The sequence below is a fragment of the Mizuhopecten yessoensis genome, unplaced genomic scaffold, assembly GCF_002113885.1.
Source record: "Mizuhopecten yessoensis strain PY_sf001 unplaced genomic scaffold, ASM211388v2 scaffold4947, whole genome shotgun sequence".
Lineage (NCBI taxonomy): Eukaryota > Metazoa > Mollusca > Bivalvia > Pectinida > Pectinidae > Mizuhopecten > Mizuhopecten yessoensis.
The window spans coordinates 718,321-740,120 of NW_018405801.1; the positions used below are offsets into that span (position 1 = coordinate 718,321).

The 21,800-nt window shown below is 34.8% G+C and overlaps 1 protein-coding gene across 12 annotated transcripts in view; it reads left to right on the forward strand.

The window, feature by feature from the left end:
- Window positions 1–21,508, forward strand: part of LOC110450043 (rho GTPase-activating protein 39-like) — a 170,690-nt gene extending 149,182 nt beyond the window's left edge. For 8 of the 12 annotated variants that reach the window (XM_021497271.1, XM_021497269.1, XM_021497265.1 and 5 more), the window contains 9 exons: window positions 2,016–2,201; window positions 5,430–5,502; window positions 6,003–6,150; window positions 6,800–6,938; window positions 9,132–9,194; window positions 11,602–11,715; window positions 12,547–12,704; window positions 12,876–13,137; window positions 13,833–21,508. In XM_021497271.1, the coding sequence (XP_021352946.1) occupies window positions 2,016–2,201; window positions 5,430–5,502; window positions 6,003–6,150; window positions 6,800–6,938; window positions 9,132–9,194; window positions 11,602–11,715; window positions 12,547–12,704; window positions 12,876–13,137; window positions 13,833–14,027 (1,338 nt within the window). In that variant the 3' untranslated portion in view covers window positions 14,028–21,508. The remainder of the gene's footprint in view (window positions 1–2,015; window positions 2,202–5,429; window positions 5,503–6,002; window positions 6,151–6,799; window positions 6,939–9,131; window positions 9,195–11,601; window positions 11,716–12,546; window positions 12,705–12,875; window positions 13,138–13,832) is intronic. The other 4 variants (XM_021497267.1, XM_021497268.1, XM_021497274.1 and 1 more) reach the window with 4 other exon arrangements.
- The last annotated feature ends 292 nt before the right edge of the window (window positions 21,509–21,800 follow it).

A 21,800-nucleotide genomic window follows, 5' to 3' on the forward strand; every position in this document is an offset into this window, starting at 1 on the left:
ATAAAGTTGATGATAATGTCAGAAATATTTTGATATCCTTATCTACCGCGATGTCCACCAGTTGTTTGTCGATATGTAATTATTAGACCATGAAGCTAGCACTGACACAGTATGATTATTAGACCGTGAAGCTGGTACTGACACAGTATGATTATTTGACCGTGAAACTGGTACTGACACAGTACGATTATTAGACCATGAAGCCGGTACTGACACAGTATGGTTATTAGACCGTGAAGCTGGTACGGACACAGTATGATTATTTGACCGTGAAACTGGTACTGACACAGTACGATTATTAGACCATGAAGCTGGTCCTGACACAGTATGATTAGTAGACCATGAAGCTGGTCCTGACACAGTATGATTATTTGACCGTGAAACTGGTACTGACACAGTAAGATTATTAGTCCGTGAATCTGGTACTGACACAGTAAGATTATTAGTCCGTGAATCTGGTACTGACACAGTATGACTATTAGACCATGAAGCTTGTACTGACACAGTATGACTATTAGACCATGAAGCTAGCACTGACACTGTATGAATATTAGACCATGAAGCTAGCACTAATACAGTATGATTATTAGATCGTGAAGCTGGTACTGACACAGTATGATTATTAGACCGTGGAGCTGGTACTGACACAGTAAGATTATTAGACCGTGAAGCTGGTACTGACACAGTATGATTATTAGACTGTGAAGCTGGTACCGACACAGTATGATTATTAGACCGTGAAGCTGGTACTGACACAGTTTCATTTGTTCCTTAGACCGTGAAGCTGGTACCGACACAGTATGATTATTAGACCGTGAAGCTGGTACTGACACAGTATGATTTGTTCCTTCGACCGTGAAGCTGGTACCGACACAGCATGATTATTAGACCGTGAAGCTGGTACCGACACAGTATGATTTGTTCCTTAGACCGTGAAGCTGGTACTGACACAGTATGATTTGTGTCTTAGACCGTGAAGCTGGTACCGACACAGTATGATTTGTTCCTTAGACCGTGAAGCTGGTACGGAGACAGTATGATTATTAGACCGTGAAGCTGGTACCGACACAGTATGATTATTATACCGTGAAGCTGGTACTGACACAGTATGATTATTAGACCATGAAGCTGGTACTGACACAGTATGCTTTGTTCCTTAGACCGTGAAGCTGGTACCGACACAGTATGATTATTAGACCGTGAAGCTGGTACTGACACAGTATGATCATTAGACCATGAAGCTGGTACTGACACACTATGATTTGATCCTATCTGGGTACAAATTATAACAGAATGAATGCACTGATGAATTATATAATTGGTCACAAAAGAAATGTGTTAATTGGTTTTAGTTCAAAATACAGATAAAATATCCTAATAATTTGAGTGCTACTTACCGTCAATTATTATCCTTATGTCATATTTATCAGGCAATAAGCCCTTATCTGGTTATAAGCTCTTAAAAAATCTTATTGCAATTAAGTAAAAATGCCAAATATTATTGTCCTGTAATAAGCCCATCCTAACTTTGAGATGCAGATCATGTTGACCTATTTGGCTTATTAGAGGATAAATATGCTAATTAGTTGTATACTGAAAGTTAGGGAAAGGTATTGATAAGGTTATTTATGATTAATGGTTACATTGTGTAACCAAGTGACCGTATTTACGATTGATGTTTACACTCTAAAATGAAACCTATGTAAACCAATACATGTACTGTAAACCGGGAAATTTCTGCCATATCATATTTGCGCCCTTCGACGGCAAAATCCAGTTTTGGCCAATATTAAATTCGCCCTTCACATTTAATTACGATGTATGTTATGTAGTTTACAATGTTTTAATGATAAATTGGCCCTCATTATGGAAGGCCAAGAGGGCGAAATTTTCAACTTAGCTTAGCTTAAAGTCCAGTATATACAGGTTTCTAAATTACTCAGGGTTTGATTTAGACATATTATGTTGTATGATGAAATAAATTATAGTGTTTCTCTTTAAATAAATCTTTGTAGTTGTCATTGTTTCAGACGCGAGCAGGTACAGCTCCTCCCATTCGAGCGGCAAGCCCGTTGTCCCAGAAACAAAAGCTGCCCTCCGACAGCGACATTGAGAACTATGCTCAACAGTACATGAATCGACACAAAAAAGGACTCTTTGGGAAAAAAGTTTCCGTAGCAACCATGCTGACATGGTCAAAGGTGAGACTGTCTCTGCAATGTTATGCTTGTGACTTTTGAAAATCCATACAAGATGACCATTTGTGGTTTGCCTGTCCAAGCAAGGTGACTAATAGATTTGATTACAAAAGATGTATTTTTAGAATAGTTGCGAAAAGCTATTTATAAACCCTAGTACAGGACCATAAGAATTAAAACACTTAAGAAAAGTTATTTATTAACAGTTTGTAATTTGTCCGGCACCAAGAACTTCAGCGTATTAAAAGTGCTTGACCCATGCCTGCCAATTGGATTTAAAAAAAATCAATTTTCAGAATAGTTGCAAAAAGTTATTTTTAAACAATAGCACAGTTTTTGCACAGTGACCATAAGATTAGCCAATAATATAGAAATATATCATTACGGTTAGTCACGAAAAGTTCTGTATGTACAATATGTTAATTGTCGATCACCAAGGACTTAATGGTAAAGTGACCCCTCCCTTCCTGTTGCGTGAATCCATGGATATACCGTCCCGGTGTCTGCATGTAGATCCCGGGGTTGGTGACGGCGGGCTTCATCAGCCTTTGTTAATGTTTCCTATCTAGAAAGCCACACATCCTGATCTCACAATTTTTCTTCCGGCCGACATTTCTGAATGTTGTAGGTGTATATACAGTCACATGCTTGGAAAGGATTTCATTAGCACTTTAAAAAACGAGTCACGTTGGAAATTTGGGGTATTTATATAACACTTAGGTAATTATGTAAAAAGGAACACGTATATAAACTGAAGGATGAGTAGTATGTGATCAAAATAAATAGATAGACTGTGTTGGATGCACGCCCCGATCATTCCGTAAGATCACAGTGTCAATGGGTAACTGTATAGAAGCTGAAGACTATAGGGAAGTAAGCACCAGCTGTACAGAATCCAGCTTCGCGTTTCAGGTAAACTTTCGTGTTATCATTTAATATTTTCTCCTTTGTATTGGACATGAAAATTCAGTTTAATTTTATTTCCTCTCACTTTAAGGTAAAGGGTGTAAACAAAAGAAACCATTTTTCACATTCGTCACTATTGTGAAATATTTGTTTAATTCCTTTTCAAAAGAATTATTCCATCACTTGTCGCAATGCATTTTACCTAAATATGCTTGTTCCAAATTTGAAGGTCTGAAAATAGAAATAAAAAAGAATATGGAAAAATTGTAGAGGTAGAACTTAAGACCTTTACATTGCTAAGCCTACTCATCACTAATGTTTCAATCCAGGAATGATCAATTTTCTACATCAAAATGTGTGTCCAAGTTATGAGCTACAATGTCTTTGGCTTGACAGGGGAAGTTACTCTAAGTCAGAATAATTACTTTTGGTTACTTTATCTTTGTTCCATATTAAAGGGGAAATACTGCAAGTCAAAAACAATTAAAACTGATGTAGTGGTACCTCTTACCTTAAATTCAATGGTTTCTTTATGACAATTATGGACTTTTCATGAGGTTTTACGCATTGTTTTGTGAACCTGAAAAAAATAACATTGACAGAAGATGAAGAAGTTAACATTAACCTTTTTGTATCTACATATAGAAAGATAAGTCCTTAATTGACATCATGGAAAGACTTTGTAGCACTAGATAATTCATTTGATTTATCATGTCTGGACTGGGAATTGAACCAAGAACCTCTGAACTCTAAACAGACATTCTAACTATCTAAGCTACCAGTTCACCGGTTATCACACATCCCAGTCCTGCTACTAATGGGTTAACCACCTTTCCAATGAATTATTTAATTCCTTCTATTTTATCTTTGATTAAAATGTTAACATTCTCAACACTTGCTATCCAAATGGTACGAATTCACACCCACTCACCAGTCATCATCAATCAGCCATTGATGTTGTAGGTTTGGAATCTTTTAACCCTTTCCATTCAGACAGGAATCAATTGTTGGTCGGGCCATTGAGTTGGCTGGTGTTGACTAATACAGCTTGACACTCTTAAGTTGGTGTGACTGGGGTAAAGTGTAGGTACTTGTATATCTATCGTGGTAACGATGGGGGGTGGTAAGGACACTTTAATGTGTGTGGGATATTTATACTGTACTTGTTATAACCCATTCGTACTCCAAATCATTAAGAATATTGTCCATTGACAGATTTGGACACTTATCTGGGATTCCTATTTAGGTATTTGGGGGTTTCCAAATTAGATCATTATAAAAATTGTGACGAAGATCAAAAAGGTGATAGAAATGGAGAGATTCCAGAAAATTTCTATTACATATTAACAAGATTCATTTTTTTTTTGTACTTGATATCATCTGAAGTTGGGGTCAAATCCTATGAGAAATTCATGTTAGCAGGCTCAGTATCTACTTAGGTGGAAAAAATGACTTTTAAGTCCAACGTTTTTTTTTAAAGTGAATTTCATAATGTCAAATATTATCAATTGTTCTACTTAGATAATTGATGTAGGTAATTATATTCTCCCTAAACCTTTCTGTGCTTTGGTTATGTGATCTAGTGAGGGTTATACTACAAACAGACCATGTAAGACCAACACTTTACAGACACACACAGACACAAACAAAATTGCCTAAGGTTATTTCTAGTATAATTGAACATGTCAGTGACATTGATATTTGTTCCCACCTATATTGAATGACCGATATGTATTTATTTGTGTAGACTGGAATTCCTGTTTTGACGTTAGATAGCATCTCTTTAGCCCAGGGATATGTCTGTACATGAATATAGACCTACTGGTATTACGGTCAAGGTAGATAACTGGTCAGGGACAGGTATTGTCTTTGATGTGCTGTACAACCTGACTTGTTGTAATCATCCCTCCAGGGGTCGACATCTTAAATGTCTGTGTTATATACACAAAAGTAGACCAATTTATTGAACGTTTCATGACATAGTACCCAAAGAATTGATGCATCATCAATTTCTGTGTATTGATTTTATCTCGTAGTGAATCTTTGACTCCAATCATTGTATGAGCGTTGCCAAGAGTAAAAGTAGTACATTCAGTAACATAAAGGTATAAGGTTGATATCTTCCCTTGAAAAGAAACGCAATTTCAACAATGATGTTGACGAGAAGAAAACGATTACCGAAGGTAATGTATTCAACACCTTAATTCTGTCGGACACAGAAGTAGACTGACAGTAACACAATCAATAATACATAATACATACCCACATCTTGGTGGGTTTTTTTTGTCAAGATTTTTAACTTGAATGCAATTTCATGTTTTTCAGGACCCTATCCAGAAGCCGATTCTCCGAACAGAAGACAAGGGTGTGAAGAAAGAAGCATGTGACGTTTTCAAACATATCCTTTTTTGTCAGTCACTCATTTTTAGCTCACCTGACGCAAAGCCTGCTCGGAAAGAGTAGTATAAAATAGAGATAGCCAGAGAGAGAAAAAAACTTGAAATTCCTCCATCAGTACAAATTAAGTGATCTCAATCATTTAGTCTGGAGCATTCTTAAGCCAAGGAGACTTAATATGTGGTAATATATGCAAACTTACTTTTACTGGGAACATTTTTCAATGTTTGCTTAAATATCCAGGTGAGTGATACAGGTTCTCTTGGCTTCTTGTATTACAGATATTTCAGATCAGGCAAGACTCATAATGGGGTTCACAATATCTGTACAAATTTATGCTTTTATTGTGTCATTAAAATTTTAACTATTTTTGAAATACAATATACTGGATTAACCTTGAAAGTTAGCATTTTTCATCTACATTGGCACATCTACATTTGCTAGTTACTGAGTGGCATACATACAAGGTCACATGTTATTATTGTCCTTGACCTTTGACACTGATCCAAATTTACATGGGTGACAGAAAGGGAAAGCACTCTCAAATGCAGGCTGCACAAGAAATCGTAATCAAGGGATGGAATGTCGCAAATCTTCGAGACGAAATCTACATGCAGATCTGTAAACAGACAACTGAAAATAGGAAAGAGTAAGTCTTCTTGATTTAGTTTTCAGTCATGTTTATTTGCCTGTCAAAAAATCGTGAGCATCTTAAAAACCAATTTTTCAAGCTATCAAAATTCACTTATACTGGGAAAACTATTTGATATTTCCAATTATAATTTTAAAAATGTTAAGAAAGTTAAGTTTAATATAAACACTGGTGTAATACAGAAATAGCACAGAAAAATTCCCCGTTAGATAAAAGTCTGCAGATGTGACATCATCAGTGAGGTCAAAATGCACTTCCTTGATATTATAAAAAAATTATAGCACATATATAGAATGAATTCGTAAGTAATAACGGAAGTTGATGACAATCTACGTGCCTGCCAAGTCAAGATGTCCATCAAGCAAATCTTATTACTCAAGTCAAGTACTGTTTTCTGACCCAATTGAGATAAAATACTTTGCCTAACAGTCATTGTTTGCATTCTTTCAATGGAAATGCAGTGTGTCATAAAACAAGTGAATAGACAATGAATACACAGCAAAACCTTGTTATACTGCCGCCTTTTCTTCAGCAAGCTTTTGACTTTATAGAGAGGTTTGGCAATGTAAAGATGTCAATATAAAAACTAAAAAAGTGGATGTTGTACCAATATTATATAATATTTTAATTTGTTTTTGTTTTGCAGAGAAAGTTTACAGAGAGGTTGGGAGCTGATGGCCATTTGTTTGAACTTCTTCCCGCCATCAGTGAAGTTTTACTCGTACCTAGAAGGGTATATTCAGCGACATGCTGAAGACATCATCGATCTGCCTAACGTATGTGCGGTACGCCTCACTGTTATTATTTTTATTCGCTTTCATCGCTTTGTTTGCTACCGTCATGCCACAAAATAATGTCATCTAACTCGTCAACACCTTGCTGGTTCAACGCTTGGATTAGGTGATGTCACCAGTAACTCACAGCAAGGTCATCTCGTTGCTTAACTCACAGCTGTGATAAGCTCAAGAGTCTTGTCAAATTTAGGTTCATTACACATGTCCAATCACAGCAAGGGTCACCTTCTGGGTCGACTGGCAGTAGGGGTTAGCTCAAAGGTCTACTCACAAAGTAAAATCATAGCCAGTGTTTCATTAGAGGTCAAGTCAGGTCAAGGTTCTTCTCACATATACAATCACAGCAATTGTCATCTCTTGGGTCAACTTAAATCAGAGGTAACCTCAAAATTTCATTTCACAGTGAGGAAATCTCAAAGGTCCACTTATGGCAAAGGTAATCTCAAAGGTCAATTCACATAGAAAATCTCAAAGGTCAACTCACAGAGGGGAAATCTCGAAGGTCAACTCATAGAGGGGAAATCTCAAAGGTTATTTCACAGCAAAGGTAATCTCAAAGGTCAACTCATGGCAGAAGAAATCTCAAAGGTCAATTCACAGTTGGGAAATCTAAAAGGTCAAATCATGATAGAGATAATCTTAAAGGTCAAATCACAATGGGGAAATCTCAAAGGTCAACTGATAGCAGAGGTAATCTCAAAGGTCTATTCACAGTACAGAAATCTTAAAGGTCAACTCATGGTAAAGGTTATCTCAAAGGTCAATTCAAATTGGGGAAATATCAAAGGTCAACTCATGGCAGAGGTAGTCTCAAAGGTCAACTCACAGTGGGGTAATCTCAAAGGTAAATTTACAGTAGGGAAATCTCAGGGTCAACTCACAGTGGGGTTTGATGTCAGTAATGGCCACCTCACAGGGCCAGTCTCCTTTCACTGGTGAACTGATCACTAAGGGCACTAAGAATTTCTCAGAAATTGTTAAGTATCCAAATTTTATGTGAGAGGATTTTTTCTTTTTTTTTTTTGAAAACCATTATAGAGAAAAAAGTCAAACATTTTCCTTATTAGGAATGCTTAAAAGCTGGTTGTTGTTATTGAGATTAATTGTTTTAACACATCCCAACTTCTGCTACAAGTACACACTGTTGAAAGCTTCTGCTAAAATGTTCTGTAAGCTTTTGGGAGCAGAACTTTTTTGTGTGTGTGCGTGCTCAAGTGCTTTCTGGGCAGTTTCCATGTGTATGCTTGCTCATACATTTACCACAAAAGGAATAGGACTCATCCATAAGTACAATGTATACCCCACTACCCCAAGAATGACTTACAAGAGAGGGGGATTACCCCCCACCCCCACACCCACACCCACACCCACACACCCCTCCCACCCCCACCCCCAAAATGACTTAAGAGGGAGGGGAGGGTGGTATTGGGAATCAGCTTGTCTGATATTTGTCACTACTGCTTCTTCTTGGTCGCTATACTGATATAAATGAAATGTTTTACATATGATCAATTCATTTTGAAGTTCATTACTTGTGCACCCTTCTTCCATCCTTTTGTTTTGACAAGTTTTGGCAGAGTTATTGCCCTTTATTGTACTTTGTCATTTTGACTAGCTGTCTACATTACCCTTAAAACTCATTTCAATAAAAATATCAATTCAACATCAATTGATCTATACATCAGTTAGATAAACCTTGAATCTCTCTCCGGTCTTCTGCTCATTTCCCCCAACAATGTCTGAATAAGATAGTTGCTATCTGACTTTTTTGTTATGGGGAGGTGTTACTAGTGGCTTATAGTTCTAGTTGTCTTGAAGATCTCCTGTACTTGGTTTTTGTCCTGAATAGAGATATTATCATAAATGTTCTAGTCTGCCCAGCTGTATAACTATCTCATGTTTCCCATTTTGCCTAGGTAAACGATTTTTCAGTAATTCTTGTTTAAACATGTGCCAAAATTGGATACTGATCATTTAATGGGAATACTCCATCTCATCTATGGCACTTTTTCTCGCTGCTGGTCAATGTGTCGAAGTCAAGATTTCATGAATTCATTTACGTACCTACACCAGAGTCTATAACTGGATCCATGCATGAGTAAACACAACATGCCTGAACGAACACAACATCTTCCTCTGGACAATCCGAATCCCTAAACATTTATACCTTTCCTTTTTCATTAGAAAACCCAATCCATGTCAAAACTGGACATTTTCCAAGGGTACTCATGGATCCATTTCAAACAGGTAGGTTGTGGTGTCGTGCATGTGGACTTGAAGGTCTTATTAACCATCTGACATGCATGGTAACCATTGGAAACGGTTTGGGTATATGGTAGGATTATTTGAGATGCCAGATGGCGTATACATGCATGGGGCACTTATATTTACATGTTGCTGTTCAGGAAAGGTCATTATCTGTCGTTCATCATCACATAATCCTTCACGTCACACTCACCGCCTGCATGCTGTTGTCATGGAGTTTTTTTGTTTTTTTTTGGGAATCAATGGTGATAACTATGTTTATTTAAAGGGGAATAATATTGTCTTATGATGAGATATATAGGGAATATTTATGATGTACTGAAATTTCCACATTTCCTTTCCATCTGCAACCATCCTATTGTAATTGTAAAAAATCTACATTTGCTTCAACCAATATTGTACCCTTTCCTTTTAATCTTTTCTTCACAGTTACAGAGTTAAAAGAGTTTTGAAGGTGTTGACACTCTGTGTAAATAAACACTGAAAGACTAAAACAATTTTTTTATTTTTTTTTAATCTTTCAATACATATAATATACACATGAAATTTTGAAAAAATCAACTGTGGTTATGGAGAGTAAGCATGAAAATCCATCCATCATTCCAAGTCTTCCATGTCTCCTTGGGAGCTATCTCTCCTGTCATGACCCAAAACTATTCCCCAACCTACGTCTAAACCTGTCTTTAGGATAGCTATTATACACCATAAGTACTACTCCTTTAGCATGGCCATGGCTACTAATGCAGGCAGCTGATATATTGTTGTTGAAATCCGTATAAAAATTAACAATACTGGACTCCATATTGGATGACAGATCCTGACTGTAGCTTATAGAAAATTTTCCCCAATGCTGTATTGATGAATATAACTTCTGAAACCATGATATTCTTATCTCATTTGCTGAAAGAGATGTATATAGCTACCATTATATTCATTTCAATATTTTATTGAAATCTTTCTCTTTTTTTGAACAGACAGACACAAAACTAAGTAAAATGGGTATTTTGGGATGGGTCAAAATTTCACTAACCTCTATTAAATACAAGGTGTTTAACAGATGTTTCATTGAGAGGTTTCAAGTGATTCATGATAGTTTCTAATGTCACATGACATTAGGGTGATAGTTTAAATGTTACCTGATAACATTAGGGTGATTGTTTTAAATGTTACCAGATAACATAAGGGTGATAATTTTAAATGTCATGTGATGACATTATGGTGATAGTTTCAAATGTTACCTGGTGACATTTAGGTGATAGTTTCAAATGTTACCTGATAACATTAGGGTGATAGTTTAAATGTTACCTGATAAAATTAGGGTGATAGTTTCAATTATTATACCTTCTGTTAAAATCTCGTAATCTGATTAGTTGAGAAAGATGTAAACATTTTGAATGTTACTTGCTCGTTTTACAAAGATAAAGAAGACAGGGTGACATTCCAAAAAATATCACATGCGCCAAACGTATGCGTGCACAGTTTGTCCCAGTGCCTGGGTGTTATTCCAAAAATTGTTACATGCGCCAAACGTATGCGTGCACGGTTCGTCCCAGTGCCAGGGTGTTATCAAATCACATTCATGGTTGGTTCATTCGACAACTGTTGAGATGAAGTCTTGGTTTATGTCAAATCAACACAAGGACCTTTAAAAATGGTGAAGTGGTGAAACACCTAAACATGACACTCGGTATAATAAAATAAAAATCACATTCATGAGAGGGCGATATTGCATATTTTCACCCCTCGGAAAGCATTGTTGACCTCGGCTTCGCCTCGGTTAACAATGCTTCCTTGGGGTGAAAATATGCAATATCGCCCTCTCATGAATGTGATATTTATATAATGTTACCTGAAAACATTAGGGTGATAGTTTAAATGTTACCTGATAACATTAGGGTTATAGTTTTAAATGTTACCAGATAACATTAGGGTGATAATTTTAAATGTCATGTGATGACATTATGGTGATAGTTTCAAATGTTACCTGATGACATTTAGGTGATAGTTTCAAATGTTATCTGATAACATTAGGGTGATAGTTTAAATGTTACCTGATAACATTAGGGGGATAGTTTTAAATGTCATTTGATGACATTATGGTGATAGTTTCAAATGTTAGCTGATGACATTAAGGTGATACTTTCAAATGTTACCTAATGACATTAAGGTGATACTTTCAAATGTTACCTGATGACATTAGGGGGATTGTTTCAAATGTTACCTGATGATGTAAGGGTGATAATTTTAAATGGGACCTGATGAAATTAGGGTGATAATTTTAAATGGGACCTGATGAAATTAGGGTGATAGTTTCAAATGTTACCTGATGAAATCAGGGTTATTGTTACAAATGTCACCAGATGTCAAGGTTATACCCATGTCTTTACAGGTTCCCATCAGCCACTTTGCAGCACAATGTCAGCGACGACTGGACAAGACAATGCAGTCAGGACCAAAGAAGGGCCAGAGGAAACCAACACTGGAAGAAATTGAACAGGCTAAGGTGAGTGCAATGATACAAGCAAATGTGGGCTTTACTGCCATTGAGAAATGTTATCACAGGTAAGAGCAGAAACTGATTGTAAAAATAAAGCTCTGCAAAGAATGATACATAGATGTTCTCCAATGGTTATCAGTTTGTCTAACTTAATTTTCAGATTGTATAAAAACATGAAATGTTACCAATTTTTTTTCCCACAATTTTAAAATTTACCTATGGCAGTGAGATGGCCTGATAACCAGCAATCTCAAATTCGGGAACCTTTTTCCTCCCATATCATTCATATTATATCTAGAAAACCACATCTTTCACTTGCAAATGCAAGATCCCTATTTCTGACCTGTAAAGTAAATGCCATGATAATGACGTCACACTGGGAGATGCGGTCACAAAGCATTGTTATGTGACATTGTGATTTAAAAATTTACCAGGTGAAAAAGTGAAAAGTGTTACCCACTAGTGGTTAACCAAAACATGTTTACCAACTCCTAGCAGGTTTATCTAATGAGTTGGGAGAGAAGAAATCTATAGTGGTTGTGGGAGGACGGCATATCTCATATAACGTAGTTATTGTTTATACATACTCTTTGTTGAAAATATTTGTTTTGTATATAAATTATGTTATAAATACATAAAAAAAAAATGTTATTTATACATATAACAAAATTATGTTATAAATACATATAACGAAATGATGTTATTAATACATATAACAAAATTAGGTTATAAATACATATAACAAAATTACGATTTCCTTGAGCCTCCTTATTCGTGTATACACTTAAACGATTTCATTCTGTGAAAGAGATTGTTAATCCTTTTAATTTTACACAGAAATCCGTGTTCTGCCCTTCCATGTTCGGAAGCACGCTTGAGGATGTTATGTTGCTCCAGAGTGAGCGATTCCCTGAGAGACGGATACCCTGGATACAGGTGGCACTGTCAGAGGAGGTGCTTAGACTCAATGGTGCTGAAACAGAGGGTATTTTTAGGTTGGTATCAATAACACCTTTTTGTTTTTCATAAAAACTGAACTTGTTTTTAGATTTCTGTGTCATACTTTAGGTCATAAAACTTTTGAATTTGCACACATAGATTTAACACTGATAAATTCTATGAACTTTTATGTGACCTATGACCTGATTTTGACCCTTGTGTTACAGAGTGCCAGGTGATATAGATGAGGTGAATTCCCTGAAGATCAAGTGTGACCAGTGGATGTTGCCCACCGACTGTATAGACCCTCACATCCCAGCATCCCTCCTCAAACTCTGGTACCGCGAGCTCCACGAACCCCTTATACCCCAGCACTTCTATGAGGAGTGTATCGAAAATTACTCCAATGGAGAGGCCGCAATCCAGGTCGTAAACAAACTTCCCGACATCAACAGGCTGGTCCTCGCCTATCTCATTCGCTTCCTACAGGTAAATTGAGTACATTTCCAAAAGAATTGGTTAACCCTTTCACCACTGTAGACCATAATGGACTCATCTAGATCAATGCATGGTAGAGTTTACTAAATCTAAATAGGGGTGAAAGGGTTAAATGTGACTGATCAGTTGTTGGTCTAACATAACTAAGTTTCATGTTTTGTTCTCCCAATATCAGCCAAGTTAAAGTTTATATATCTCAAGAGTCTTCTGAATGTGGGCCATGCCTAAGTTGGATACCTCTTAATGTCTCCTAAGTGTTGTATTTTTTATCAACAATAGAAAATTGCTTGAATAAGAACAAATATTGTTAAAAATAGAAAAATCACCCTTAAACTTTCAATATTATCACTTAAACGATTCAAAAATTGAAGTTAAGGTGTCTGACCATCCATGATCACTAACCACCCACCACTGGGTCATGGGTTTGAGGCCTACGTGGGGCAGTCCAGTTACTGCCTGCAGTTCAGTGATTGTCCATCACCACCAAAAACCTGGCACGTCCTTCAATGACCAAAGTTGTTAAAAGGACATATAGTAGAAACAAACCTAACCAAATCGAAAAATTCAGTTGTCTGCGTCGTATATCACATGATATTTTAAATAATATTTTGAATTTATTTTGTATTTATATTTACGTGTCCTATTAGTGCCTTATGTATTGTTTAAATATTCTTCCTTTATTGTAGGTGTTCGCTGCAGAAGAAAACTCCAAGACAACAAAAATGGACGTGAACAATTTAGCTATGGTGATGGCCCCTAACTGTCTTCGCTGTGAAAGTCTCGAGCCACACATAATATTCGAAAACACACGCAAGGAAATGGGATTTATTCGGACCTTAATTCAGAACTTAGATACAAGCTTCATGGAGGGTATCGTATGATCAACTGTTGGGCTTAGGAATGTGTGGCATCGATTTATGAATTTTTCTGAACGTAAACGAATTCTGGATCCTTGTGTGGGAAAACTAAGAAATGATCTTCACCTGTATGTGTTGTTATACAGTGAACAAATGTGGAATATTATCTGTATATTCTGTGCGCTAGTGTTTCGGATTGTGTCAGAGTCAACATGATTGGTATTATGTATTTCTTAAAAATACTTCTAAGTGGAAAAGTAACTTGGGGTGTACGAGCAAAGCCTTGTTTCTGAAGTGGCTGAAGTGGACAGACATTGGGAAGCGTAAAACAGATCAAACTGAAGAAGGACTATGTTTCATTCAGAATTGGTATTGAAGTTATGCAATAGTTATTTGACATGGAATTGTAAGCCAATAGGCACTTTGAGACCATTGTGTAAACATTTTTTGTCATCTATTTACTAGAATCCAACTGCTGCAGCCGAAGGAAAGCAAGGACACAATTTTACAAAATATCTACAAAATCCATTATAAGATGTTAATATTTGTTCTGAACCTTACACCCAGAACATTAGGTGGGGATAAGGAATTTATAAAAAAAAACCACTTTGGACTCCATGTCTGTTGAAAGTTTTTCCGGTGTAAAAATAGTATTCATGAAAATCAATATTTGTCATATTTATGTAAATTATAATTTATAAAAAAATATATACATAATGCTCCTGAAATACTTACACGATACCTGATGGTCACTTTTATGAAGAAGCCTGCTTCATCATTTTGAAAATTCTGTCTACAAAAAATGACGAGGTTTCAGTACTTATATAGTGAGTGATAGCGTTGCTCTGTTATCAGTTACAGTCAGAAATTATGTAATGTACAATGATGTAAATTACAGGTACCGCAGATGACTTAATATAACCCTGGGCGCTTGGCAATTTGGGAAAATTTGATTGCAGAACCTTAGAACTGTCTAAAACAATGGGCCATTTATTGACACAATTTCTCACATAAATTTGTAAGTTGTGTTGAAGAGATGGAATGATCGGCCAAAAAAATGGGTAGGGGGCGTTTATCAGGAACAGGACATGTATTTTATTGACTATGGTAAGTGGGTTTACTACAAGTATGAAATCCAGTCTAATTGTAGTTTATAGATAGGGCAAAATATCCAGAGCATGTGACCCAGCCTCAGATTGTAGTTTAGATACGAGTGGTTGCACAACGGGCTAAAGGATATGTATGAGTGCTCATGCGTGACGTTTGATGCCCATATCAGTTTGTGTAGCCTTGCAAGTGTTCAGCTAAAATAATGTACCAACATGTTTTGATAGTGTCAAATTTTGTTTAAACAAAATGCCTTCAGTATGTTGATGTTTAAAATTCAGAATGAAAGACACGAGGAAGAATGAATGTTACAACCGTGATAGTTTGTACATCATATGATCTTTATAAAATGAACTCCACCTGAAACGGCAGACCTGTGACACAAGAATCAGTTTCCATTCACAATTGTCCTTCCATTCAATGCATTGCCAATCTTTATAACCACGGATAATTATTTGTGAACCGCTTTGAGACGACCTACAAACTAGGTTGTGATAAAGCGGTATATATGAACCTCGAATTATTATTATTATTATCCAGATAATATCCTTCATATTCAATGGTTTGGAAATTTCAAAAATTGCTATGGACAAACAAACCAATTTGCAGTAGATGTTTCATGCTTAAATATTTGTAATGACTGATTTGTTTTATTTTTTGTCAATCATCCCTTTTTTTTTACGTTCTGTATTGCTTTGGTATGTGATACAGTTTTCAGCGTATATGTCCCACGTTTGTAGAATACAAACTGATTGTCTTGCGACTCAAGTCTGCCAATATTATCCATGTCTATATTGTACATAGTTCCAGTGACCTATATAGTGTATATATATACTGTACAGTTCGTACATTTTATCCGCTAGTAATTTATTGTCCAGTGTATATTCATAATGTATCATACGAAAAGTTATCATTTACAATGTATATTATAAACTTGCTTCCTTATAAACTAATGTTAATAACCTGTGTATGTCGTCTATAATTGTGTGTGTATGTACGTCCGTATATGTAATACAATTTATCGGGTCATTCATGTATCGTTAATTAGGAACAAATTATCACTTCATCTCAATATGGATGTGATTTGAATTTTAAGTAAATAAAATAAAAAGGTTTTATTATTAGTTATTATTAAATATACGAGTAGTTATCATTTGTGGTAGTCTATATATATATATACATATTGATGGTTTCCTCATTAACCCTCTCTCTATTGAGGATGTTCTGAAAGAACAAGATATTTCAATACATATATAGGCATTCTGTGACCAGGTCTTGGGATAAGCTGAGTGTAGTTTTATCTTCAATAAATATTATTTTAAATCTGTAAATTCTTCTCTTATTAATGTATTATCGTTGTTAATCCAACAGATTTTAAGACAGTGACCCTTTTGATCAAATTTGGTTCTGTCCAAGGGGCCATATTATAACATTAACCCCTGAACACACATTTGAACTCTTCCGATTCAAAGGTTGGAATAGTTCATTATGACATTTCAGGGGTGAATGAGTTATACTACACAACAAGCAAGTTTCATTTTCATTGTAGAATTCGTGGACATCTTATGAATTTGAAGGTCATTTGTGAGCCAAATATTTTCAACCTTATAAAACTTAAAGTGAATAAAAATCAAAGACCAACATGAACTTCAAAGAAAGGGCGCTTATAATGTTCTTGAAACTTATACCCTTCTGCTTTAATATAGCAATAAAATATGTTAAAACTTATATAACTTCAACTTTTTATATCCATTCATAAAACACATTCATTGCTTGAAAATTATTATTTCAATGATGGAAAAAATAAGAAGATAGTCTGACATATATAGGATTAAGTTGAAGTCTTTTATACATTTATTTTTAAGGAAGATATATTTTAGGCAATAAGGTGTTTAAGGACAGTTTTCCAGAGCCTGTTTTTTGGAGATAGAAAATTCTAGGTGGAATTTCAATCAAAAATGAAAAAAAATGATGACTTGATGCCAAGATTTGTATCAAATATTACATCATCATTTTAAAGTATTAATATAAAGGTGATCTTTTTATGCAGGACATGTTGAACCCTTTTACCCCGATGTAACTTTAGTAGACTCTTCAATGCATCGATCTGGATGAGTCCACTTTGGTCTACAGTGGTGAAAGGGTTAAGGTTTGTCGGTGGAAACTTTATAGGAACAATGTATAGAAAAGGTAGGAAATTGCTAGTAGAAAGTTATTGTTATATTATTTACAGTAAATGTTATCCAGAAAATAGTTCAGAAGGAATCATACTTCACTGATACCAATTCATATTTATTCAAACAGAACAGAAAAGTGAGTGTTACACATTTGTAAGATATGGCATATCAGTTTAAACTTAAAATCTCACATGGTGTTTGTATATATTTTAGGAGTGTGCCAATCTGTGTCAAATGATGATACCTACATTATTATATATATTTAATCAGGAAATATGCTAGTGAAATATAATTTAATTGTGAAATTCCATAAAAATATGATCAAGGTAAGAGTTTGTTGAACAGCTACAGGACATATGAATGTGAGGTAATCGTTAAAAGTGGTTGTGCAATCTATTGCTGTCAATCCCGTCTTACCCACACAACAATAACGGCATGATTTATTTTGAAATAGTGGGTATGATGGGTTCCAGGCTGATCACTGGAAATACAATGTTACTACTCCAAAAAGAACCTTAATTTAAGTGTTAACAAAATTGAACATTTCAAACAACTTGCTGTTCATTGCAAAGTTATTACCAACAAATATTTGTGCCAACTTTAGTATTACTTATCGGTCGGTTTTGTTTTTGCCCAAAACAGATTTTGGAATTTAATAAATAGATAGTATATATAGTATTGCACAAAATTCAATGATGTGAGTGAACTTTGGTGGGACGTACCAGTAGTTAAAATGGCACTGTTTGCCTATTTTCACAGATTCATCAGTATAAGTTCAAATAAGGCTTTTACTATTGCAGGTTTCTTTGACAAAAGTAATATGTATTGAAACGTGTTAACTGTTGAGGTTTGAGGAGTAGTGACAATGTTGGATTCATCAGGTTCATGATTGCAGTGATTACATGGTTGAATTTCTTTTTAATTCAATTTTTTTAATATATTTGTACAACAAGTGTAATGGTTGAATGATAGATTTTAAAGATTATCAATTGCTTTTTTAAAAACAATTTTATCCATTAAATTTTTAAATTGTCTAAAACGTCATGTAAATGCTTTTGATGTAGATAATGCATAAGTTGTGTGTTACCGATAGATATACACAAACCCCTGTGTAAAGATATACAGGTATATATTAGCATGCCCCTGTGGATATATCCTAATATACACAAGCCCTAGTGTGAATATGCAGATATACTGATTTATATACACAAGCCCCTGTGTATATATACACTAACTGCTGTGTATAAAGTAATATATACACTAACCCCTGTGTATTTAAATCAGTAACTATACAATAGCCCCTGTGTATATACAGGTTTATATTAACTAACCCCTGTGTATTTTTCAGTATATTTACTCAAGCCCCTGTGTATATGTACCTATAGATATACACTAGCCGCTGTGTAGAAAGTTATATATACACTAACCCCTGTGCATATAAACAAGTTACTATATACCAGCCCCTGTGTATATACTGGTTTATATTCACTAACCCCTGTGTATTTTTAGGTGTATATACACAAGCCCCTGTGTGTATTTTCAGGTATATTATACAAGCCCCTGTGTATATAAATCGGTAGCTAAACACTAGCCCCTGTGTATAGACTAACAGGATATCTAAGTGTGTTGACGTGTACAGATATATATATATATATGTATGTGAATCGTTATTTCTTGTGGATGTAAAACAGTCCTTTGTGTTATAGATGTTTTGATATATTTATCTTGTACAAAAATAACCCCATAACACTTTCTGACATTGTAAACAAATCTTCGCTGCGATTAGTGTGAAAAGAGTGATATCAGCTTATTGCATGAATTGAATGTGCGAGCGAGAGAAATGAAAAAGAAATAAACATCATGTCTCACTCATACTTGCTCCATTGAATGGACAGTGCCATCAATTATACCATTGTAACTGTGTTACTAGCTACAAATCACCGACAGACAGAGAACATTATCGACTGTCATGGTTTATTTTGTGTAAATAATTTTGAAAGTGTGTTAACTGCTTCGCGATCAATCAACCAGAATTAGTCGTGACGTTTTCGTCTTAAACAGCTGTTTTATTTTCATTGTAATTGTAAAATTATTTCATCATCGATCAAATGATAAATAGTATTAAATTAAGACGGACTTAAAGAAATAGGTTTGGAATAGACCATGTTGGGAAGATATTTAAAATAATGTGTTACCTTTTAATACAGAAATTACTGTGCTTACATCCATATATACTATATTGCATTACAATACGTACATTCTGCATCAGAGCGACACATACTCATACAATAAATGAACTTAATTAAACATGAAGAAAAGTACTATAGGACAATTCCTGTAAAAAATGAATTACTGTTGCCAAGAAACCAAGTTGAAAGGTGTGAGTGGATCGTATGACCTAATGCTTCAGTCCTGTGGTGGTAAATGTTGTGTGCATTTTATCAAACACAATTCATTGTCCATTGAAAAAAGTGAAATCTTCTTTTTTTTTTTGAAAAGTCAGAAAAGTAAAAATTAAATGGCTAACTATTGACAACCCTAGTAAAAAAAGTAAAAAAATTCTCCTTTTAACTGTGTTCTCACATACGTATTTGAGAATCTGAATCTTAGTTATAAAAATATGTAATAAAACAAAATTTGATATGGACAGAATCTGAAACTATGTTAAAAAACAAAATCTGATAATGACAGCAATCAGATTTTCATTCTTGCGATGATATTTTGGAACATACCTAATGCTGTATCATTTTGTTGACAAACCTGGTGAACAGTATATTTAAATTTCAAATAAAAAAAAAAAGTTTTAACAGAAGATGTAGATTGCTGTATGATTTTAATATGCAAGATAACAATATAATCATTTTCAAAGATTGTGGAAATTTTTATTACACATGAATTTTTTGTTGTCAAACTATTCTTTCATGCTATACAAAAGGTGCTGCCTGAATTATGGTAATCATCATTTTTCCAACTGTGTCATCGATAATGTTGGATCAGTCTAATCATGGTCAGTTATTTGCTTGAATTATAAATGGAATCATGGTCAGTTACATGTTTGTTTAATTTCCTTGTTTCTTTGTAATCAGTTCAATATTGTGGGAATTACTGCAGTTCTGGGTTATCATGACAGAACATCAAATTCTTGTGTTCACACTCATAATATTTGATTAACATTGAACTGCTCTTAACACATTGCATGTATGATGCAAAGAAGTAAAATTGGTCTTAGCAAGTTAAAGAAATAGAAAACGAACAAGGAAAGATATCATGTTTTTACCCTTGGATGTGACAAGATTTTACATCCATTCCAGACTCAATAATCAGTTAAAATTTTTGCCAAATGTCTGGTTTACATCTTATCAAAGCATAACTAACATTTTGTCGACAACTTACTGCAACCACTTGCATATAGAGGTCATAAAAGGGTAAAAAAATGGCCAAGGCATATTCTAGGTGTCTGTTTGACAAAAAGACACTTTGCATTATTTATGTCATGTCTGTCTTACTTAATGGCAGTATAATTACAAACCATTTTATTTTACAATTATATTCTCACAAGTTCAGTTACAGAATATTTTTAGTGGCTTATTCAATCATCAAAGTTCTGATGCCAAATTTCTTTAGTGGCTAATTTGATCATCAAAGTTCAGATGCAGAATATTTTTTCGTTGTTAATTTATATTATAGAAATACTGTAATCCAGTCTATGTAGAATGCTCAAAGTTTTTTTTGCAACAAATTATTAAAAGTTACCAGTACACATTATGTACAACACAAATGAATGCAGTAAAAAAAAACAGCTTCATGGCAGAAAAAGGATCTTAAATTTCAAAATTACACACAATTTGTAAGACATTGATTTTATATCAGATTTGATCAAATGTCACTACAAATATAGAGTTATCTGCCCTTGTGAGATTATGAATTGATTTTTTTTAATCGTTCATTAATTACTATTATACAAATATATAATTGATTATTGTAAGCAGGATGGGTATTGGACCGTAGAAATGTGTGTGAACAGATGGCCTTGTATTAACACGCTGTGGTGTGTATATACACAGTGTGTAGCCAGGTATAAGTCTATACACTCGGTGTTATCTGTGTGTGTGCGTGTGTACAGAATCTGTAAGATGTTACAAAGCAAGCTGGATAAAGCTGTATTTAAAGACCTGATTATTGAAGCCTATGATATTATTAAAAGTTCATTACCTGAAGAATTTACCTGTTTTGTGTTTTTTGTTTCGTTTCTATTAAATGTTTTCCAACAACCCAGAATATCATGGAGTGGCGCTGATTGGTTTGACATAGTGTACATAGCTACCAGGTAGCTTCAAAAACATGGGGTACATTCGTGTATCCGGTTGAAACGGTTGCACAGATCTGGACCAAGGCTGACCTCAGGAAAATTTGGCCGTTGACCGAAAATAAAATGCTGACTATAGCCAGTTTGCGTTATTTCTTTCTAAAACAAGGTCAATCCACTGTGCATTTTTAGCTCTGCGTATAGAAC